Source organism: Stegodyphus dumicola, chromosome 7, assembly GCF_044657685.1.
Source record: "Stegodyphus dumicola isolate Sdum_Otavi_A_Nest chromosome 7, ASM4465768v1".
Lineage (NCBI taxonomy): Eukaryota > Metazoa > Arthropoda > Arachnida > Araneae > Eresidae > Stegodyphus > Stegodyphus dumicola.
Window position 1 is genome coordinate 118,058,003 of NC_140774.1, and position 25,644 is coordinate 118,083,646.

The following is a 25,644-nucleotide window of genomic DNA, read 5'->3' on the forward strand; positions in this document are numbered from 1 at the left end:
GTTTCAGTGGTTCAATTTGAAACAAATATTTAATAAAATAATTAGTTTAAATAAGCAGTTATTACTCGTTGCTATTAAAAGTTCAGTTGCAGTTAATAATATTAATAATGATAGTAAAATGAAAATTTTTGTAGAAAGAAAAAAGAAAAATTCTAAGGTTTGAGATCTTCACAAATCTCAAAAGAGATTTTGATTTATAAACGACTCAACATTTTTATCATAAAATAGCAATATTGCAAATTAGATCTGACGCACATGCTTAAAGTGTCTTTATAAAGAATTATTAATTTTAAAACAAATTTTATTTAATTTGTTTTTGCATAATTCCTCTTTGTCAGATTTCGAAACAGCTTTAATTCTTGAGAAATAATTTTATTAGTTTTTTTTACAATAGCTTTCTAAAATATACATGAAAAATCAAACATTCCTTTCATTGAGAGACATAATTGTGATCTCCTCGAGTCTACTAACTTCATATGAATACGAAGATACATAAAATGGTGTCATTTAGCTTGAAATTTAAATAGCTAAGAAGCCGTGAAATATACACTCAGAAAAGCACAAGTTAACTGCTTAACTGCTCATGGCAAAGCATGCAAGGATTACTTGCAGTAAAGGCGGGAAATAGGAGAAAATGTGTTTAGCTTAGCGAGTAAATTTTCAAATATGTTGTTAGAAATTCGATTTTTTTAAACTTTGGTAAGCATACTTTGTATGTCAGCCGCATAAGTTTGCCGTCTTAAAACTGATAAAGTGCTGGACAATTAAATGGAAGAGACATTTGGTATTTATCAGACCAAGAAACCAGTTTCATACCAGTAGTTCATACTAGTACTCAAACTAACTGAAGTCAAATTTCAGTGCTTCGACTTATCAAGGGGTAATACATACATATACCTATATTCTGTATTTTAATTTATTCTGCTTATCAACAAATGTTTTAATGCATGGAACTAAAATTATATTACTGTGGCAACTTTCAGTAATGAGTACATATAAATATGCGTGCATAAACAAGTAAAAATGCATACAATATAAATAAATGCTGCTGCTTTCTGCGTATTGCTACTTTAATATTGTGTATGTAGATGCGCAGTTTGAGAAAATATTTGAAAATCGCTGATACGTGTATAAACACATAAAACTAAATTATTTTGCATTTCTATGGGTAAGCTAGCTTCTTACCTGTTCCGGCACCTCTATACATGCAAGGGTCTCTTCCCTTAATGCGTCGCACGAGCATCACCATGGCAACAACAACCACCACGAAGACGGCGACGGCCACGAAGACGCCTACGTAGAGTGCTATGTCTGCCTCCGTCTCGGCAGGAGTGGCTGTAAAAGAAAATAATGGAGTTTTAATTTCATTGGCCATATCACGTGATGCGATCCATAAAATGAAGTCTCAATCACCATTTCTAATGAAATACGTAATAGCAGTAATAAAATTTCAGTTAATACCGCATTAGATTATTGAATGCCTACGGAAATAGTAACTCTAATGTAATAGCCTGTATATAACTTACGTCATAAGCTTTATTATTAGAAAACAAAGTATTCAAAAAAGATGAAAAATATCTAGTTTGCGTAAAAGTCCCATCAACAATTTAATGCAATAAGAATTTTTTTAAAAGGCCATTTACTTGAAGGTTATTTATTAATTTTTATAAGAACAGATCGCACCTGCTTTGTTAAATACTCAGTTAAAAATAGTTGCGATACGTTTTTCCGTTGCGGAAGAAAGAGAAAAAGTTAGTCGGTGGCATGGGAAGTGGGTGAATAATTATCAATCATGCGATATTTTTAATACACCTTTCAAACTTCAATGATAGATAGCTTATTAATGCAACAATGAACCATTACGCTTCTTAGTAATATTTTAGTACTCATCAAAGGCAAAAGTAATTGTTAATAAAAGTGGTTCCATATATTATCGCTCTTTTGTGGAAGTGGGTGTCTTCCAGAAGTCCCGCGTGGTACCGATGTTTATATATGTTCTCCGATGGTACCGATGTTTATGATGTTGGTCACTTTTAGACGTGGTTGTGTTAGAGAGGTAGTCACCATGAGAGAGTTCACTATATTTACCATTTAAAGCACGAATTTCTTGAAGATATTTTATTGTTAATCATAAATATTAGGATTGTACTTATTCACATTTCTCAAATGTGTTTGGCTAAAAGTAGAAGAAAGAAACGAAATCAGTATTCGAATAACTATAAAGCCGCCACTAGCAACCAAAACGCAAAATCCGTTTAGTTCATTTAGCTATAAAAGCATCGTTTCATTAAGCGAAGATTTTAAATACGGTGAAACTTCTTATGGTGACTACCTCCCTAAAATGACCGTTACTGAAAGTTACTAATATACCAAAAGCATAATTAAAGAACGTTTTATGTTCAGTAAAAGCACCATCTCTACATAAGACCAAATTATCTGCAATCCTAGGTAATCATCTTAGGGAGGTTTCATTGTTTTTTTCACAGTTTATATTAAACAGCTAAATAGTATCTATTTATGAAGATCTATTTAGGAAGATCTATTTATGAAGTATTTTATCTTCTATATTATTAAAATCAGTGCGCGTTTGTCTGTTTGTGTCATTAACTCCTCCGGAACGGCGGAGAGTTAACTTTCAAGAGAGGTATTTACGGATTTCAAAAACTCGTGGGAAACATTTCGACCATTCTCATCTTCCTATGACTTTAAACTACTCCAAATATTAATTAAAAATGCTAATTTTCACCCTCATTTTTTCGAGTGACAACAGTCTCGCATGCTGGAAATAAAAATCTGCTCTATTTCGAAAATGGCTGCCACTGCTCGCTCTCAGATCGTGGAATTTGCTAATAAAACATTTCCAATTTCTAGAAAATAGGAAATGAAAATAGTATTGCCAAACGTTAAATAGATTATTATTATATAAGGTCATGTTCTGAAGTTAAAGAAAATACAATTATATTTTATGTGACGGCATTGTATGTCGAAAAGTTTTCGTTAACGTTAGCATTTTAAACAAATAGCTGCTGTTTTTATTTCAGATTTTTTTTTGGCAACGTTTTTGTTTCAGATTAAGATAACTGACATGTTATGTTATTATAACGTTAATTCTTTTACGCATATTGAGAATTGTTACATAACATTAAATTTAAATCATGACGTCATATGTATACGTATTAACCTGAAGTGTCCAGAGTTTTTGTTGTCTGATTTGGCAACAACAAAATTATTTACGAATTGGTTGTTGCTTGGAAAGAATGAACTTAGTTCATGCTGAAATGTTTTTATGCATTTTTTAGGTGTATATAGAACGCATAAATTTTGCTTTGGTCGCAGCTAGCAGCTTTGTATACAGTACATTAAGTTAATAGTTCATTTTATTTTCAGTTTTTCAGTATGTATAGAACTTATAAATACTGCTTTGGCCATAGCCCGCTAGTTTAGATATATCACCCGCGTTATCAATGTAAATTTAAAGCATACATTTTCGATACAATAAGCATCTTTTCAAAGAAATGAATTGCTATTTGTAACGCTTGCATTAACATGCGTAATGAAAACCTGTGCTTACATTTTGAATATACTTTTGACAAATAAAACAGCCTTTTTGATGGGGGGGAAAAAAAAAAAAAAAAAAACTTTTGACAAACTGTAAATATAAAAATTAGTTAAAAATTTTAATTTCCTCCACAAGTTATTTATTTTTATTTATTATAATTATTAAAAATTCCGTATAAAAGAGGGTGTTTATTTCTGTCGCTAAAAGCAATATAAACTGAATCATCATAGGAATTTCACAGACAAAGAAAATTACTCAAATTGTTAGAGGCACGAAAATGTGCGTGCAGAATTATTTGTTTGGGTTAGATGCTATCGCTATGCGACATAAATTTTTTCACTTGTTCGTTGAACATTAAAATACGATTAAATAAAATTATTCATAAGGATTCAGACGTTAATGCTGGTTCACAAAGATTCACATTTCAAATCTTCAAATGTTCATATAACTAATAACTTGAAAATTAAATCAAAATCAAAATTTCAATCAGCGTAAAGCAGCATTTTTCAAAATGTAATTTTCGAAGCGTGTACTTCTGGTTCCTCTAGGTTTCCGAAAATATCCTGTTACTTGTAAAGGAAATTAACATTATTTTACATCGTTTCTTACTGAATACATGTGACTAATTACACTGGGATATATTTCAGATATATTAGCAAATATAAAAGAACTAAATCTCTATCTACAAAATAATTCTTTGACTGCTTCCAATGTCCTCACGAAATTAAAGGGATTTCAGAGGAAACTTGGTTTGTGGGTTAGTTGTGTAAAAGAGAAAGTTTTTATTACTTTCAACCTTAGAATATACTTCAGTAGAAAATTATATTGTTATTGGAAAAGAATTGTGCAATGATGTATGTTCGCATTTCGAAACTCTCGGGTCAGAATTTAAAGCTTACTTTGCAATTGGTTAGTATAACGAATTTTAATGGGTTCTTGATCACTTCCATTGCGAATTCGAAACTCAAAATCTGTCACTGAATGAAAGTGTAGAGACATTAGGTATTTTTGGAAGCAGGCAAGATGAAAAATGAGCAACGCATTCGCCGGGAATCGGACCGCGGACATCTGCAGTACGCGCCCAGCATGCAGACCACCCATTACGAAGGCATGCCAAAATGTGGAAGAAATACCTTATATACTCCCCTTTTTAAAGAACATCTGGGGTTTTAGGGGACCCAATCGGCAAATCCTGGGTGTAGAGAACCATCATCCAACACCCTTTTAGTTCGGGCGCCACTGTACAGACATTAGGTATTTTGGAAGCTGGAGATGTGAAAATGAGCAACGCCTTCTCCGGGAATCGAACCACGGATCTCTGGATACGCGCCCAGCGTGCAGACCACTACACCACAAAGGCACGCTAAGAAGGCGGAAGAAATACCTTATAAAAGAAAATAGTTTATTGAATTCTCTAATTAACTCGGATTTGAAACGAAATTTCAAGCAGAAGGTATGGTTTATTTCCAAACCTCATGACCAACGAAAACGGAATATAGCGGACTTACTTTGCAGATACTAGTCTAAAAATCATAATTCAGTTTGCTTCTACGTATCTGTGTGAGAATGGATTTTAGTCACTAACTCAAATAAAAACAAACGACCGAAATCGGTTTGATGCATGTGCCGATCTCATAATCAAGCTTACCAGCATATATACTGTTACATTATTTTCTGACACCAGTTGTTACGTTATTTTCTTCCTTCACGTTCGTACGGGGTTCGTGTGGATTTGGAGTGAATAACGACGACAGCACTTGATGGAATATCGAAACACACTTTATTGGCCGGTATCAATCAGGACAGCTCCAAAGTCGCGTTTAACAGTCGTCGAAGATCTACTATAAACTCGCTGGAACAATCAGTGACACAGCCTTCAGTTTATCAGGTTATAACGATGGAGACAGCTTCACTGCAAAGCACCAGAATACAGCTCCCGACTCTGCTTGGTCGTTCTCGGAACTCCATGTACTGTCGAGACTCTCCACGCTACAATTCAACGAAACACAGAGCACAGCTTCCGACTCTTCGGTTCAGTCGTTCCCGGAGCTCAACACATTCTGTCGACGATGCACTAACCGCGATACACTAAGAAATTCTTTCGATGCACTCGACGAACCACTCGGCACTCGCTGCCTGGCTGTCAACTCGATCGACTTCGCACGGACTAATTAACTCGAGACACACTATCTCGCACTCACTCTCCGCGTACCAGCAGGGTTTATATAGTTTTTGGCTTGTGTTCGAGAACATTCTGGGCTAAATCGGTAAAGAATTAGTACCAAAAGGTTCTCCTTCCGTCCATGGTACATCACCAATTTTGTCGCCAAATATCGCCAAAAGGGCGATTTCTCGCCAAATATGGCAACCCTGCTTTCCCTTGCCATTTTATGGCAACGCTAAACTTGGTTTGCGGGGAAGCCATCTTACTGCGCCTGTACATTTCGTAACAATACACAGAACAGCAGGGCAAGAATCGGCAAGTCCATCCATGTCATTATTATGAGCACCAACATTGAATTAATTTTTAGTTAATAGATTACCTTAACAGCCTTGAATTAAACAAATATAATTTTACTTCTATTAACTTAATTGATTAATAACAATATGAAATTAAATAAAATTTAATTAAATGCATTTAAAAAATACAAGCATAATGGTAGTAACATACGCTAAGTTGCTTTCGAAGGGGAAGGTAGTGAGTACAACATTCTAATTTATAAAAGTGGTCTCCACTTGAAAAAAATTTGAGAAACGCTGCTGCAAAGTATAAAATTTAAATCATTGCTTATGTATTATAATCATTATGAATAGTACAAATTGATAAAAAAGAGAAATACAATTTTCCCTATTAAAGTGCTGGTGTATTTAATTATGGCAAAGCACACTAGGGCTATCTGCCTAAGGGGAGGGATGCCTTTCGTGGAGGACTTTATAAGGGAAACTGGCTCGTATACACGTTACACATGGGGAAAACCACGAAAACGCCCATGCAGCCAGCCCGTTCGCGGGATTCGAACCTCGGACCGAACTACCAGTGTTCAGCGACTTTACCGCTCGGCCGCTGGTGGGCTCCTATTAAAGCAAAGATAGTTTATCTTTTGAGACGCTATTAAAATTAAAAAAAAATAATACTTTACTAAATGAAAGATTACAAACAGATTAAGTGAAAAACATATACGGAATTCTTATTAATTCGAAAGTTTGGATCAATCGAGCAGAAGCTGAGGTTTCGAAAATCTCAAATAACCTTCCAGCACACGCGCTTAGCAGTTTTACATGAGCACGCGCGTGTCGTGTTTTTACATCTGTTATTTTACCGTTTTGGGCTCGAAAAATGACAGAAATGACTGAATATTGATAATAAATTTGTTAAAACATAAAATATTAACTTTATTATTGCAAAGTACAAAAATGATGCCACATTTAAATGATAGTACATTATTTTTAAACGCTTATATAAATCAGGTGGAAAAGCAATGATGTATTTTATTATAGAAATTTAAAAATTTATTATTTAATAACTATATTTTAAAATTCAAGCTAGTTTTAATATTCATCTGTCCTGTCCTGTTGATTTATCATCGAATCGAAGACAACTGGTTAGAAATAAAAATCTCTTGTAGCTCATCACAGCTCTTGTTATTTTAATTCCAGTGCCATCACTTTAGAACAATTCTTTTGCATTTACATACTTTTGTTATTCCTATGATATATAACAATCCAAAGTAGGCAATCATTTCCACTCAGGTAACAGTGCAGTCTCTATCTCTTGAGTATTTTGCCTTTTAGTAAACTTATATATTTATTAGTACATTCCAAAATTTTATCAAGCATATCTATATCAACTAATTTTAAAAATGTTCCTATTTCATCCTTTATATCCTTAGCATGGTGTTTTAAGCCAGGTAACACTCACAATATTCATCTCATTCGTCTTTGAGCAGTTTGCTTATTTCTGATTTTGCCACTTAGAAGATTTATCCTTTCTGACATAGAATATATCATCATCCTTCCATTTTTCTATATCATTATTACTATAATCATCTGAAATATATTGCTCAGATTTACTGCTGATATTATTTATTTTGATATTTCCCCTACTCAGATCGCTATTGTTCTCTCATCCAAAGGTTTCCTAATCTTCTTTTTCTTCCTCATATAATTCTTAAAGAATGCGAGCAAAATCAGCTGGTTTCACATGCTTTTGCCATGAAAACCGATATAAAAATTATAGAGTCGAATATATACAAATTAAAATAATACACGTCAATTAATAACACAAAATTACAAAATATTTGAGAAAAAATACTTTCCGAATTTTCACCCACAACCACGCGTTTGTCGTAACTTTTACGAAGAAGCTGCTACGTACCGCAAAAGTCCAGTAAAAAAGCAAAAAAGTCATATGACTTCCTGTTGGCACATTCCATGATGTGGGGAAGGGTTGAAAGGATAAATAGGAGTGACATTCAGACGTCTCAGCTGCGGTATGCGAGAAGTGTGCATTAAAAATCGAATTTGTCGTAAATTTTGTGCATATATTCATATGGAATTCACAAACATTAGAAAAAGTTTTGCTAGCGTTTATAAATTCTAATTAACGAGAATTCCACTGGAAATTTTAAATAAATATATAATATATTCTTCCTTAAAAGTAAAATTTTTATTACAGCATATGAATCTGTAATTTCAAAATGTTTAATCGTAAACTTAATATCTACAATTACAATGGATACTTTAATAAACAGAAATTCAGACATGCATTAAGGATCAGTTTTCTAACGCACAATACATAAAAACTGAAATATTTATATCTACCATTCAATAATTCATAGTATGTATGTGCATTATTACCTTATACAGAAAATAAGAAAAATTAATTGTAGAGATACTTATGGATAATTTACGGTGACCTGAGATGTGAATTCTTAGAAACAGCAACATATTGATATTAATAAAAGCAAATATTAATTATACCATATTAACATATATCAAAAATGAAGTTGTAGTAGTAAATGTTTCTTGCAATGTTTCGATGAATTTTTGATTTTAAAGGAATAAACAACCCTTCTAATGTGTAACTTCTATTGACCTTTAATTTTAAGGTTCTAGATTTTGTTCAGTCTAATTTTTTTTATCAACAGAATTCACTCCTTAGGATACATAAATTTAATTTCAATAAAAGATACATGTTGTTGTTAAAGTTCTGGTAGTATCTCATAGTATACAATTTTGGTACCCTAACGCTGTTATGTCTGTGAACTACTTTACGTCCTACGATATGTGAATCTCATTTGTTCTCAATTATTTTTTAAAAACCACATTCGATGTGAGCTATCTGAACCTTCTAATTTGATCTCGATCACTCAAGTCTTTGGATCCAATTCCGGATCTGTTAGGAATTTAGATGCTATATTTTAGTTTGCTTTAAATCACTATCTTATATTTGAAGATGAAAAATCATTTAAGAATTTTATTCACAGCAAATGAATTTTATGTTAAGGAAAGCTCGCTAGAATTAACGAATATTTTTTACCTATGTATTATAAAGCGCCATCCATGTCTTCTAACACACGCAAACAATATCGTTGTAGAGTGATTTTTCTAATTTTAATAACGACTTTCAAGACATCAGACACTCTATCAAACCGGAAAATAAGATGTATTTGACTTAAATGGACGGCGTTTTGAATTGTTAAATGAACGGCATTTTAATAAAATACATGTAAGATGTATTTTATTAAAACGCCTTAAACTAAATAGATTAGAATGCATTACTTGAATTTCGAATTTATTTTATAATCTATTTCATATTTTGTAAAACTTTAACGAGCAGTGAACACTGTACGGAATAAAACATTTTAATTTCCAGCGGGGAAGTCAGTCTTCGAAAATTCTAAAGATATACTGTTTTTAAATATTTTGTGATTCTGCTGTTGAATCGAATTTTACGTGGCGTAAGCGCCAAGAACGTGATACTTAATAAATTAAGTAAACACGCAAAAGTTGATAATAGTAAGAGAAACGTTTTGTAAAGCCATTTTAGTAACCAAATTGAACATTGTTATGATGAACCGAGAAAAGCAGAAAAATGTCAAGAATAAATGCTGCATCGGGAATTCTAAACGCATAATGCTTTTGAAATTTTTGTAATTTTGCTTTTAAAAGTATATGGCGTAAGTGTGAAGAAAATGATGCTTAACAATAAAGCTAAAAAAAAAAAAAAAACAGGAGCGAGTGTAACAGCAGATTGGTAGGCTGCAAGATCAGCAAGTGCGTAAGAAACCTCAGCAAATCCTTTGGACAACTGTTAAAATTTGAAACCTTTCAGATTTTGTATTCGTATTTTATTCCTGTCTTTTTTGTATTTACCAGTTTTAGCGGGCCAGATTTAATCCTTAGTCTCGAAATATTTAGGGCAAATCTCAAGCTGCGAAAGTTTCGCAATATTCAAGAATAAAAAAATCGCCAACTGCCTCGCGAAATTTACCTTTTTTCGCACGGCAATAATGTTACTACTTTTATAATAATAAACTCACAGTTATTTTAAGTTTTTACAAAGACTGCTTGGGCTGCAATTCTGCGTATTTTAAAAGTAAATTAAAGCTCTTTGACTGCGAAAGTTTACAAAACAGCAAGTATCGTATTTCTAAGTAAAAGATTGCACTCGACTTCAGCATTAATAGCACTGCCTTTCATGTTCCTCTAACGTATTTAAACTCTTTATGGTTTAATCAGTTATGGCAAAACATGGGAGAGCTAGCTGCTTAAGGAAAGGAATGCTTTTTCAGAAGCGGAAAATAAGGGTTTTTAAGGGAAAATAGTTCGTATTCATTTTATATAAGTGAAAAATTATTAAAATGTTGATGCAGCTACTCTGTTTGCCAGGAATCGAATCCAAGGCTAACTGCTAGCGTTCGGCGGTCTTGTTCAGTCATTGGTGGATTCTAGTGTCTTGAAGAGGTCAAATTATTTTTATCATAGACTTTTGGCTTAAGAAACGAGTTGCTGCAATACACTTTAAATCATAATCGGAAAAATTCGAATTAGTTCCATGTTTTGTTACTGTAACCATACATGCATCGCACAAGGTACCCATTCACATAGAAAATATAATTAAATGTGGTTTAGTAATAATAAAAGCGTACGTTTCCTCCAGAATCTCTGGTATCACCTTTTTATTTAACTAGTTTTGCAAATTAAAAAACAAGCAGAAACGAACAAATGTCATTTTGGACGGCAAAAATAAATGCTAGAGATCAGAGAGCTGGACTATGTCAAAAAACAATCATTTCCCGACACCCTTTGCGTTAGATAACTGATCGCTCCCACCGACAGAGGTCGCCTCGATCCAATTGGAACTGTCACTCTGAAAATACCGCGATTGGAAGCTTCCTGGACAGTACCTGTCTTCACTTCACTTCTATTTTTGTCATTTCTTTATTCCTCTCTCTCATTCCATCGAAACCACCAGCGCCCCCGCACGGCCAGAAACAGACTTCAAGAACTGTTTTGGATTTTTTTTCCTCTTTTCTTTCATCGTTTTCTTCACTTCGCAAATGTGTGGCAGAGGAAAGATAGAAGTTTCTTCTCTTTTCAAAACTTTTTGTGGCAAAAGTCGAAAAGAAATTCTCCGACGTGTGTTTATGAGGGGTGGAGGTATGTGTGAGGGTATCTTTCTTTCATTACAGAGAAGCATTTATTTTATTTTACTTCTCTCTCTCGCAGCGAACATGAATTGTTCTTTATTTTTTAGACGAAAAAAATGAAGTCGTGTTTGCTCTTATTGCGTAAAAGGTTTCTTAAATAAAAGTTACAAATTTCGTTGTCTCGGAGAAAAAAAGCGAAAACGTATACAATCAGTTTCTTCGCTTTTCTCAAATTTACCCACTTGTATTAGATTGCTCCTTAACAATCTTTTTAAATAAAAGTAATCCATTTTCTTTCTTTTAAAGGCTTTTCCATAATAAAGGGTTTTATTGACTTACTCAATTTTTCTTTAGCATTCAGTTGCTTTAATTTCTTTCAGACTTTTGATTTCACTTATTGTGTAATGCCAGCTAAATGCCTCTTTTCATTTTGGCCTTTACGGTTTCCTGTTCATTTATTATTCTTATTTTAAATGAAATCAGTTATCTATTTTTTGTTAGTATAGGATTTTGTTTGTAGCATGAAGATGAAATATAACACAGTGCATTCCTGTTGTAATACAGTGTTCCTGAATGATTTACTGAGATTTCTGTAATCAGGCTGGTAGCAAAAGAGTGCTTTACCTCCTTTTTACGTCTCTGCAGTTAATTTTAGAGTTAGCGATAATTCGCTTCAAGTCTGTTAGGAGTTTGGACTTAGGATACTAAGGCAAGTCAAACTTTATAGAGCTACAGAATGAAAATCCAGTTGAATAAAAAATATCTAAAAACTGTAAATAGTACGTGACCCATACTTATTATCGTGCAGATGTTAGATTGAATATTTCATGATTTAATACTTGGGTCATGAGGAAGTTATAAGAATTAAAATTAGTGAGAAACATTCTTTCTTCAAATGAATTTTGTTCAAAATGTTTTTATTCAGCTATTGAATCAGATAGGTCTAAACCTTGTTTCAGGAATTAATCTCTAAATAGTTAGCCAAGTGAAGAACGCAACATGTCTCAGCAGAATAACACATTTCGGAAGAAGATAGGCTTCATTACAGTACCTTTTGAAATAGAGGTATATCGAAGTCACTCACTTCCAATCATAGAAGTGTTTTAAATGATGAAAATATTCATATCCTCTAAATATCGAATTAAAAAAATTATTTTCGACAAATAACAGAATCTGACTTTTAAAGCGGTATTTATATTTGGGAAAGTTTTATATTCATTATGAAAAAATTAAAAGTACAAGAAGTTTGACTCCCATACGACAAAAATTTAGCATTATATTTAATTTCAAAATTGGATAGTTTTGGATGTCATTTACAAGTGCCTCGAAGGATTGGCGAGGAAATAAATTTAAACGAAGTGCAGCAAAAAACGTTTATAATACTGCACAAAAAGTTATGCGGAGTCCACATCAAATTTTTTTAAATTAATTTTATGGTTCGAAAACCCAGTAGCGGAAATTGAACAAGTAATGTATTTTCCGAAGAGAGCGGTTACAGTAAGAACATAAAAAATGAAACGTAGTTGTGGATAGACTACTATTAACTATCACAATATTATTTTCTTAAAAGAAACCTACATTTCAATAAGAATATATAGTAATATTAACATTGCAATATCTGACGGATATTGAGCCGCTATCTGGTAGTAACCAAGCCGAACACTTTCTGCGCGACGTGTCCGTCTTAATTACTTTGAAAAACCCAAGGGGAACCTCACATGTGACTGCAGTTTCCAAGAGGGACATTGGACGAACGAAGGAGAAGGGGTCGAATAAAAGACCCTGATATGGAAGATCGACTCTGATTTTGAGAGATCTGACATCAGGAGTAGATAAGTCTACAATGAGCTGGAAAGTAAATAACAGAAGTAAGGTAAAATCACTCGTCTGGAAAGTTTCTTTAATGTGAGAACACCTGTCACATCCGGGGAGATTAAAAAGAATTAGCACAAATTACGTTTTAAATAACAAATTAAAAGAAAAATAAAATGCTTATACAAAAATGCGAATACACAGAATAAAAATAATCAAATGAATACCAAGAAAATAATGCGAAGAAGAAAATAATGCGAATAGTTTTTAATTTTTCAGAACCTAGAGCTAAAAAGGTAGGGAAAAATACCCAATGGCGAGAGGTATATGAGGAAGAACGGAAAACACACTGTTGTGCTAAACTTAAACACCAATGCAAATTTTAATCAGATAACTATGAAATTTCAGAAAAGGGGTTCTTATGATCAGTACAATGAACACACAATTCAGTAGAATGGTGATGCGTATGCAAATATCAGGAACAAAAGTCGTCACAGGCGACGTGAGCGTACGCAAAACGCTTGCGTTCGGCGCAATTAAAGGAATAACTACAATAAAAGGAAGGAAGGAGACGCAATTAAAAATATTCGATGCAAGCGCAAGTGAGTTCTTTCGTGAAATATGGCTAGAAGAAATCACCTGGATGATTTCACACGTGTAAGTATGATCAGAAAGCTGGAGGGGGGGCGTAGTGTGACCAGCGTAGCTGAAGAGTTCGGAATCAGCAAAAGTGTCGTTTCGTGCGCTTGGAAGGCCTTACAAACCATAGGTACAGCTGTTAGAAAAGTTGGTGGTGGCCGCCCCAGGAAACCAACTGCAGTGGATAACCGATATATCGTCTTGCAGGTGAAAAGAGCCCGAAACCAGTCAGCAAGCGCCATAGCTCAACAACTGTGAATAGCAACGGGGTGACAAGTGTCGCGGTTTACTGATCCAAACGCCTTCACAAAGGTGGCCTATTCGCCCGATGTCTTGAAAGCTGCATGCATCCCTTTGAAAGTTGGTCATCGAAGTCATCCCTTTGAAAGTTGGTCATCGAAGTCATCCCTTTGAAAGTTGGTCATCACTTTTCAGAGTGGTGCAAGGAGCACAAACCTGGACATATCATCACTGGAGCAGTGTCCTTTTTACGGATGAGGGTCATTTTAGTGCCGCAAGAGATTCTCAACGCCAGTTGATCTGGAGAGAGGTCGAGGCATGGTTTCATCCCAGTAACATCACGGAAAAAGACCGCTACGATGATCCTGGATTTCTCGTCTGGAGAGGTATTATGCTGCACGGGCGGACAGAGCTCCACGTTTTCGACAAGGTTTCAGTAACCGGAGATCGCTATTGCCAGGAGGTGATCCTTCCCCATGTGCGTCTGTTCCGAGGTGCTATTGGAGCGTACTTCGTTTTTATGGATGACAATGTACTGCCACACCGGACTCCTGCTGTTCAGAAGCTACTGGAAAGTGAAGATATCACTCGAATAAATTGGCCAGCGTACTTCCCTGATTTAAATCCCATAGAACATGTGTGGGATGCTTTAGGGAGATGCACGATTACATCCTCCAGGAAACATTCAACAACTGAAACAGATATAGGTTGAGGAATGGGCACTCTTACCTCATGATCTGATGAACATTTTGGTGTTGAGTATGGAAAGACGGTGCGAAGCAACCATTGCAGTAAGGGGCGAGCATAACCCACACTAAGGAACATCTGCTTGTTGTTCTTTCTCTTACACAAAATCACGTGTAACGGTACAATGAGTTCAATAATGCTTTTTTTTTTTTTTTGATTTCATACTGTATGCATTGTATTCATTTTTGCACAACTATGTTTTCGTCATCGTTTATAAAAAGTGTTATCTCTAATTTCTGAATTTCATGTCTCTCAGATGAATTTTTGTGGAGTTATGGCAAAACGAGCACCTGTCCATTAATTTTTGCACATCAGTGTAAAAATTCACTAATACAGAAGTTAGCTAAATGCATAACAGATTCCCAAGCTATTTAATAGTGTGCCATTAAAATTATTCATATTTTATGATGAAATATAGTTGTTATGAAATTCCTAACATGTTTTTCCATCAGTCATTATTTCTAAATTATAGGTACTCAATTAAATCTTAAAAAAGTTATTTCGAAATTAATCAACTGAGTTTGTCTGAAATGAAACTTCTAAGTAAGACTTTTCTTCGAAGATCCAACATAAGCCGCTATATTCTATAAAAGATGAAGTGAGTTTCTGAGAAAAGGAAGAAAAAATAAGCTAAAATTACATTGTAAGCTTCAGAACTAAACTTTAAAGGAAACTTCTTTTAATATAATTAAGCGAAGTGGAGTTTACTTAACCCGAAGTATAGCGAAATAAAGGCAGAATTTGGTTACTTTACTTTACGAAGTAATTAAATGAATAGGTAGAAAAAATTTCCAAGAAAATCAATTGACGGAAGCAAAATTTAATCTCCCAACATAAATTATTTCAAGAATGACTTACTGTACCAAGTAGATAGAAAGATTAAAGTCTAATGTGATCGCAAACGTCTTTATTTTATCAGACGACTTAGATGAATAATAATATATGCCAGGGTTTCAATACAAAACATTTTCGCGCTAAAATTGCAACTGCCATTTCATTTGAACTTTATTGCAGAAAACCTGATTTGGACTGCGTGCATCTGTAATGAAATTCTCAGTATGTGTCCAAATTGAAGAAAAATCTACAGAATAGAAATCCACAGATTATTTCTGAATAAAAAATGGCAGCAAATATTCAGTCTGCGTGAAGTTTGAAATACAATGAATTCTAGTACAGCACGATAGTAAAGATCTTAAGAATGCCTTGTTCTATGAATTTATGTTGCATAGAAGAGAAAGTTAGTATATCGGATCCGGACGCTGGTATAGTATCATATATGGAACTGTACTTATTCGGATGGCCTTTTCTTTCTAGATGAAGGAAAATTAAGCTTCTCTTAATTTAGCTGCATGCTTTTAATTTTGTTGTTAGTTTTTAGAGTCATTAGGCTTATCAGAGCAGAGAATATGAAAAATAAACAGTGCTCTCACGAAGATTCGAACTCAGAACATTCCAGTAGCTAGATATCTTGCTTCCAATTACAGTACAAAACTTGCAGTAAGAAAAATTCCTTACATTCTCCCCCACTTCAAGAGCGACTGAGGAGGCGCGCACCCAGTTGCCAAAACCAGGTAGTGCCGAATTATCATCTACAAAATTTTAACTCAGGCGCCACTGTAGAGTCATTAAGTTCATAAAAGCAGGAAACACGAAAAATATGCAATGCCCTCGCCGGAATTCGGACAGTATCAGCCTGAAGTGCTTTCAAAAGGGAACGCGGTGAGGAAAGAGAAAAATTCCTCACAAGTTTAGAAACGTAAAAAGATATTTGATGTAAATAAAATGACTGACTGCTAAAATAAGCACTTGCGCTTCAGAAGAAACGATAAATAAATTTTTTAAAAAGCTTTTCATTAAACTTACAAAGCTATCGCAAACTGTAAGTTATTTTATCATTTTGCGTTAAAACTTAGTATCTTAATTAGATTTGAATTGAATAGGTATACTAAATAAAATTAATAATTGTTTAATATAATACAAATGTAAGCAAGATTAGGTATTAAATAAAAATTAGCCTTATACTTTTAGTTAAAATAGAAACAAATCGTTGAGTGAGCGTCAAGTAAATTAAAAAAAAATTATTGCACTGTTTAATTTAGTTGAAAACTATATGTCATGCATCTTGTTTTAGTTAAAAAAACAACCAAATTATTCGGATATCTTCAATATAAGAATGGAAAGAGGAATTAAGATATTTGGGGTTTCCACCATATGAAAAAGAAAATTATTTTTCAAAATTTAAAACAAAATTACACTATTTTCCTTTAACGGCTATGAGTAATATGCTTAATAAAAATAAGCATACTTGAATAAAGCTTTGTATTTATAATATTGATTAATACGCCTTAATTATTTTTTTTCTTTAACATTACTAAACATAGTTAAACAAAAGCGAATTCTTCTTGGTAAAACATTATCATCATCCAAGATTTTTTCTGGCGCATTTTCAAATAAAATTTCTTTGTCAAGTACATAAGCACTTGTTGTTGTCTTGTCCAAGGCGTCAGTGCAGAGGAGTCAAATAGGGCCAAAAATATAAGCATTTGATTTAAAGAATTAAACAATCCACTTAAAGAATTGAAGTTTACTAGCAAAGGGCCTACCAGCAGAAGAAATAAAAAAAAATACCACTGAATATTATCCCAATTTTAGTCCCCATCTAGTTTATCCCAATTTCAGTTCCCGGCAACTAAACGGCCTGATTACATGGGGTTTCCTTCTTTTTTAATCTATAACGTGACTGTAAGTAAATTTCTCATGTAAATGTCTCTGCGATGGTATAGATTCTAAAGCAGAGAACTCTCATGCTTTGGCCATGACTAACTAACCAACCAACCAGCTGTTATCAGAGATTAAGTTTGATTCAATTGAGTAGCATACTAATAAAAGTCAAAATGTATGCAATTTGTAAATGATAAAAAATACGAATTTATCAAAAGGCACTAAAATAGATATTTAATAAAAAATATTTTTTTAATGGTGCATAATTTTAAGTGTGCAACCTGTTATCATTGTCAAAGAATTCAGTATAAAGATCTTAACATCTATCGACGGCTACGACGGCTCTGGTACTACGACGGTGAATTAAATATGCACCGTCGTTGCCCTGAGGCATATGCAAATTCCGATATTACTTTTTTGTACAGGATTCTCTTGAATTTTGCACATATATTATGAGATTATAACAGGTAATATAATTTATTATAAAAGTTGAATAAATATATAGACGTAGCTTCTCTTTCGCAAGTGAGCTGTAATAAACATTGTAACAGCAAGGAAAGAGAAAGATGCGAATTGCCTGAAAACAGATACTAGAACTAGATATAGCTTGGAAAAAGCGACGAAACATCATAAAGTGAAGGCAATAATTTAGAAATGTTTAATATAATTTCAGAAGTCGTTTTCTCTGTGAAATCGAACCGAGTATTCACTGAATTCTTGATGTATGAATGCACTCAACACTTGAAAACACGAAGTCACATCAATGCTATGCATTATTTCAGATTAAAGAGTCGAATATGTAGAATTCCCTGTTTTTGTGTAATTCTCGCACTATTAACATGTTTCTATTAAAAAAAATTGAATATAGAGCTTCTTGAATACCATTACGAGTTACAGACCTAAACAAAAATGAATTCAAAATATGAATTGAATTTTTAATTATCATTATAGACTCAATAGCTATTACAATAATTCGGACATAATTTAATGAAAAAGTAAATAACTAATAGAAACAAAAATATTCATCAGTTTATTAAATTATCGTATCCTTCCCACAGAAAAAGAAATTATAGCAATGGATGCATCCAAAGTGCAAACTGGCCGTCCAGACGGTATAGTGTTTAGTGACACTGACTACCCTACCTAAGGGCCGGGGCTTGTAAATTTATAGTGTCTGCGTAGCAGGGGGCGCTCAAAATTTAGGGCGAGCCGAAAGTCCTCACGAGTGGTTTGATGGCAGGGGGAGAAGGAAAGGACTCTTTGGGACTTGTGTGCCTGGGTTCTTTGCTTGAAAACTGGAGTGGAACAGGACAATGTGATATTGTTTTCAAGGCTTATATCAATGAAGACACAATCTCGCACTTCTGGCCACGATAAAATTCGTGGACTTGTTTTCATTAGGTCAGACAAGTGAAATTAGCCACAACAACAAAATGCACCCAGCATATGCACTTTATCACACTCAAATGTCTAATACGAAGAATTTACTTGTCTGGGCATAGTTTCTTGACTTGCTAAATTAAAAGTAGCTACTCCAAAAGTTCAAACAGGATTTCCTGAATAGGTATTACAAAAATTCAAACAGAATTTTGTTTTTGAATAGCAGTCGAATTACAGGATTGAAAGACTTTTGATGCTTTGTACTAAACTATTTCCCCCACAGAAAAATAAACACAGCAAGGATTGCAACCAAAATGCAAGTTGTATTCATTTTGAATTTTGTTTTCTGATCGTTCTAAAGAATAATAACAATAAAAAACTTCTTTATAACTTTCGTGCGAGTTTTTAGCGATGATTTACAAGGCTTATAGAAAATAGTTACGAAAACATTTAAAAAGCAAGGGGGAGAGTAATTTTCTCACACCACTGGATATTTATGAGAATGAAAGAATGCGAGGAAGCATTGAAAAACGATAATCTATCTTCCTTTCCTGCTACTGTCAGCGCAAACGCTAATACGAATATCCGGGCAAAATGTCATTCAGATACAAATGACAGGAATAAATCTCACGAAGAATCAATTAATGAGCTTGGGGAGAAATAAACACCCCAGAAAAGAGAAGCAGAAAATATAAACAAATGAACAAACAGCAAAAGGCAACCATAACTGCCATCATCATTCATTGTTTATGCGCTTACAGTACACCACATCATTCTTCATGTACTTCAACCATATGAAATGCATAAAAAAATTCTCATGCATATTGTTATTAATGTTTTCCAATGATCTGCATTTCAGCGAGATGTTATACGCGTTGCAAAGTCTTCTTTTTTAAACAGGAAATTCTCTTTCATAAATCTCTTAATTCATATTTCCGCATTTGTAATAAATTTATCAAAATAAACCCTTATTTTATACCAAACTGTAAAAACAAATTTGAATTAAAATATTAGAAGGTAATAAGAATTTCAGCAAGAAATTTGTTAATTTTGAAATCAAAATTTCAAACTTAATTTGAATCGCTTTTCGAAATCTCCAAATATTCTTTTTGTTTTTTTTAGCTTTTTAAGTTCATTTTTTTAAAACATTATACTTATAATTCCACCAAATTTAATTACCGCAATTATAAATTTTAAAGACCTTTAATGGAAGACGTATAAATAGGTATACGTATGTTGCAGAAGCTTAGAGTTTCAGACGCAAATTATACATATTTGATGTAAAGTTTAATAAATACTGTTACGAACTCTGTACTTAGGTAATTTTAGTAGAATTATAAGTAAAACTGTTATATTTCTTTTGCAACATTAAAAATCTAAAGAGAATCTATGCCGAAAAAGTAAGAATACAGGGGAAAATGCATTGAACATCAAGTACCTGGGTATCTGGGTAATTTAGCGAGATATCGCCAAGCTCACATTAATTTTGGCGACTGTAACCGTAATTACACCCTCGTATTGCTTTCCAGTAATTTCAGAAAGCAGAAAGTAATACAGATGTCTCGGCGGCCGGTTGAAAACTACTTAAGACGGAAGAGAAAGCATCTGCTTTTAATTGCTTAGTTATTGTTGTTGCGAGTTGTTATTTCAGCGTGAGCTGAAATAACCAAGTTATCGTTCTCTTGAGATGCGCTTTGCATTGCGTTGTGTTTAACGTTCTTAGTAGTTTGATGCGTAACTACTGATAGTATTCTGTGATATTGTGAACTCCTGTAGGAGTATTTCTACGGAAAATTCCAGAAATCTGAAGTGTTTATTTTGAAAAAATAAATTTTTATTAACTTATCATCGGACCTGTCTGCATTCAATCTATTAGGAACCCGTACGCACGCAACAATATTTTACACACTTACACAGGGTGTTCAAACAAATTGGCTATACATTTTTGTGCGGCTCAAATATTGATTCTAGACATATATTTCCAACTACAAAATTTCTCAAAATATGGTATACAACTTTGTGAGAACAATTTTAATACTGGGGGAGTAAGAGGTTTTTGTGAAAAGCAGAAACTAATTTTTTTATGCTGTTCTCCACACAGCAGAATTCTGATTACTAAAACTTTTATTATGCTTTAATTGCTTAAATACGAAAAGCTTCCATATCTTAACGTGCAAAATCACGGAGATTGTGGTGTTTAATACTATAATTTCTGCAGGGGGCGGGGAACAGTTATAAAGTTAACAAAGATTGGGTGTTGTTTTAGTTATATACTAAAGTAAAGTTATTTGCAAGTGAAGTTATTTGCAAAGAAAATCCACCCACTTTATTCTTTTATTATAAGGTAAGTAAGAAAGGCTATCTTCATAACCTTTCCATTTAGAATTTAGCGGAAATGTGACGGGACAAAGCTATGAAGGATGTATGAAATGATGCCCATGTGATACTCTCATTTCATGTTCAGAGTTTATTTAAATGCAAAATTAATATCATTGGCGTTGATACCTACAATCTCCCTACGTTACGCTGCTCCTCGCGATGCTTCTGCACATGGGCGAAAAATTTAACCCTGTTGTAAGGAGAGTCAATTTTGTCGAGATGCAAATCCTTACATCATGTTTTTTGTGGGAAGGGTAACAGCTTGTTGCAGTTTTTTGTTTTGTTTTTTAACTGCTATGCGACATAAAAGCAAAGAAAGAGACACAAAAATCGGTCAGAAGTATTTCAACAAATAGATAGAGAATATTGATATTTACATGAGTGAGAAAATCTTAGAAACCTTCCTTTCTCCTCTAAAATGGGAATTGAAATTTCCTAGCAGGCTTCCAACAAGAGCTCTACCATCAGTGGGCGAATAGCGATACAACAAATATGAAACATTTTGTATGAAATAATAACTCAAGGTTAAATAAGTGTTATCATTTCTTTCGGAATTTATCTTTGAGCATTCGCTCCCCTCCAAACGTCCTCTAGTTAACTATAGTGAAGGCAAAAAAGAAAAAGAAAGGCTTACATAGAAAAATTTGATGTTCCCATCCTGAGAACATGCAAAAGAAATGCAAAACTTGAAGTGGAAGGGTTTCTGTTACCGCCTCCAAGAAATCTAAAGTAGAATAGACTGAAATGAGAAAACACGTTAGTCTTATCACCACGAGATGAGTAATCACGAAAGCCAAAGCCTTCACTAGCTACTTCAAAGTAGGTGTAAATCATTCAGCAATAAGTGCTGAAAAGTTATCTAAATCAATAAATTCGCTTGCAGCTATCACTGCGAATTTCGCACGTTAAATGTGTGGAAATATTTTATATTTAATTTATTAAAGCATAATGAAAAACTTTTGTTGAAACTTTTGATTTCTAGAGACAATATAAAAATTAAAATTTTATACTTACAGAACTAACACAAAAGATGAAACTGAATTTAAAATTTTCCACTTTATTATGTGAGATTTGGTGATTGAAAGTACGGATTAAAACTCGCATCTAAAGCGATAAAACGAAAGACACATCTTTTTGAATATCCTGTATACTATTTGCAAACAAGCTTCAATAGCTGACAATAAAAGAATCAGAGGGAAAAAACTGATCTATAAAAATTCATTAAAGTTAATATTAATTTCGAATTCTGTATTTCACTACTTAGTTCAAATTATTGAAATCGTTTTACTGAAATTATACAGTACTTAACCTTTGAACAGCGAGTCATTTAGCTCGAATTAACGTGGAAATGAACTACAAGGAATTTTTGTACCCCGCGTTTTAGATACTAATGTAGGAAATGGCTCCATGTTTTGTAATATAAATTCATGCATTAATTATCAAGTACGCATTCATCATCTCGGCCGATGAAGGTCAAAAGCTACTGAAATTTACTGAGCCCTGGTAGTTTTTTTTTTTGTTTTTGGTTCGATCAAGGTTACCGACTCATTTGACTTTACCTCTAGCTGTAGTGGTCCAAGGCTTAATATTATTAACCAAAATTTATGCTTTTTAAGATGAATCAGCCCTTAGCTAGTATTATTCAGAATGAGGCTAAATTATTATAATAATAAAAAAAGAAAGGAAGAAAAAGAAAATTGCTAAAATAGAATTAAAGTTAGTGCTCATTTATTTCGGTTTAATCTGACATCTTCACCTTTATGTGCTTTGTGTGATTCTGGACAAGTCATGGACGCTGCTCATCTGGACGTGTGCTCTACGCTTAAGAGTTTGGACTGTATTGTAAAGAAGTATTGGAGAGCTCGCTACATAATGACCTGATGGTCAATGGCCAGGCGTTTGATAAATAAATAAATAAAAATAATTTTAGGGGAAATTTTTTTACAAATTTTACTTCAACGAAGAAATTTGTAACTACGTTTTATTATTCAGTTTAATAAAACATCTTTCATAAATTCACTCAAATTAAAATTATGATCACATGTCTTTGATTCACTAGGAAATCTGTAATTTATTTTTTAAATGACTAATTTTTGTCTCATAGCTATGTTTATTATTACATTTACCTTAAACGTGCTGAACTATGTTTCATAATCAAATAATCTTTCGCATGGATTTTGCAATAAATGGAAACTGCATATTATTACAGTTACCTCTTCTGCTCTTTTACAAATAATACTATCTTTACTCAAAGGTCCTTTATTTATTTATAAATCAGTCCTCCCCCCCCCCGAAACTGACAATTTTCGAGATTTCTTCTAAAAGTCGTTGCAGACTTAATGCCGAATGCTCTACACAAACCCTAAATATTCCTCCTTCCAACAAACAAACAACAAAAAGAATAATTCAGTCCATAAATAACATTCCTTACAAGGTGGTTGAGTTTCTTTATCGGCAGAAAAAAAAATAAATGTACTATATAGCATGCAAAATCGAAGACTGCAAAATCAATCTTTGAAAGCCAAGGTGATTTCTAAGAACATCGCATTAACTCCTATCAAGCCCCATTAAGGGTAGAAAAAAAGAAAAGATGTATTGTGTGTGCCGAACGAAAGAGCTATTTGCATAGGCCTTTGTTTGCGCTCAAAAGTCCCGTTTTTTTCCCTCCTATTCCTCCTCGTTCATTAAGGTTAAAGAGCCCCCCGGCGCTTTATCACTGGAAGTCCTATCGGCACTGAAGAAAGACCCAAGGAACAAGGGAACTGCATCAGGTGTATTGTAAGTGAGAAAAGTTTGAGATAAGTTTAATCGAAGTTTGCCATAATCCCCTTTTTGGGAGCATTCCAAATTGTTGAGTTTTGTACTCTTTTCTAGTATACCACAATCCTTCAGTATTTTTAGCCTTTGCCTAAAAATGTTTCTACTAGGGCACTTACAACGAACTTCATTTCGAAGCGGAAGAAATACGAACGGTTCCTTGAAGTATCCCTCCCAGGAAAGGTGTAACACTTGATCCTCAGATTTTTAACCTGGTGTCTTGTACGTTAATGAAGAACAGGGCCGTTAGTAATTGAACTTAGGCAGGATAAGTAATATAGATGTTGAACTGCGAAGCGAAATATTTTGTAATGAAATATGCATATTATTCTATAAAAATCTCTCTAATAAGACGTTACCAACGACAAACATTACAAAGCTTCAGGAGCCCTGTAACCAACTGAGCTCCCTTCATTTAAGAAAATAATTTCAAACTTTTTAAATTATACAGAACAATGTGGATTCGAGCGAGATATTGTACGAAAATTCATCGTGTTCTTGCACTGGAAACTATGTCAATTCTACCACCCTCTACACTACAGAAGAACATATGATTAGTGCCATAAATGTGTAGAGACATTAGGTTATTTTAAGCAGGAGACGTGAAAAATGAGGCAATGCCCTCGCCGGAACACGAACCTCTTGAATACGCGCTGAGCGTGCTGACCATTGCACCACGAAAGCACGCTAACAAGGCAGGAGAAATACGTTATAAATTCTTACATTGTTTCTCACCGAAAGACGTAACTCTCTTCAATCAATTTTAATTTGGTGATGCATTATGGTTCAACAATTTTAGTTCGAGAACTCAGAATCTTCGGTTTATTGAGCAACGTGCTCTTCATTACAATAAAAGAACACATGGAAAGAAAACAATAATAACTATACATTTTTAATTACCAGACAATTTTTATAGATGAGGCAGGAGCATTAGAAGGAATGGTTTTCAGTTTTTGGATGACTCACTTAATAGATACTTACTTTTGGACGATCTATACACGATACAATGCCGGTGGAAGAGAAGATGGAAAGTAGCCGTGGTTTCCAACAAATGGGTTGCCTATATGAGGTCTTTGTGTTTCCCCCCCCCCACGTTTAACATCAATAGAAATAGCATAAGGGGTACTGCAATTAAATATTCTTTAGAAAGCCCTACATAAAGGCATCCGTCTTTTTGTCACGATCGATTTTTACAATGACAACAAGAAGATTTAATAAGGAAGGATAACTTTATCAGAATCACATAAATGCAAGACGATTCACCTTTTCCCTACAGGATTATTAATAGGCATTTTGTTGATTAAATACTTCACACATAGATTGAAACAAAAGGGGATTGAAGAATGGCCACCAAAGACCCATCAGACGTAACGCTGTGCGGCTTTGCAATTTTGGAAAACATGCTGAAAGCTAATATTTATAAAACAAACCGAAAAGCACTGACAGGTTGAAAATCAGAATTACTGCAGAGTTTGAGAGTTTGAATAATAATTATGAGCTTTGAAGTATGAAGTATTATGAATAATTATGAACTATGAAGAGAAAGATTTATGCATCGGTTTCAATGAAGAGGTAGCTTTGCATAACGAATAAAGAGACCACTTCGAGCAGTTATTAAAAAAAGCTTTATTGATCTAATTTGTAAGAACTAGTAAAGTATTTGTATTTAAAATTCTGATCAATATTATCCAATCAATG

The 25,644-nt window shown here is 33.7% G+C and overlaps 1 protein-coding gene across 1 annotated transcript in view; it reads right to left on the reverse strand.

The window, feature by feature from the left end:
* Window positions 1-25,644, reverse strand: part of LOC118192897 (netrin receptor UNC5C-like) — a 606,963-nt gene that overhangs the window by 108,169 nt on the left and 473,150 nt on the right. The window contains exon 6 of the mRNA XM_085820754.1: window positions 1,186-1,335. Coding sequence (XP_085676880.1) covers window positions 1,186-1,335 — 150 coding nt within the window. The remainder of the gene's footprint in view (window positions 1-1,185; window positions 1,336-25,644) is intronic.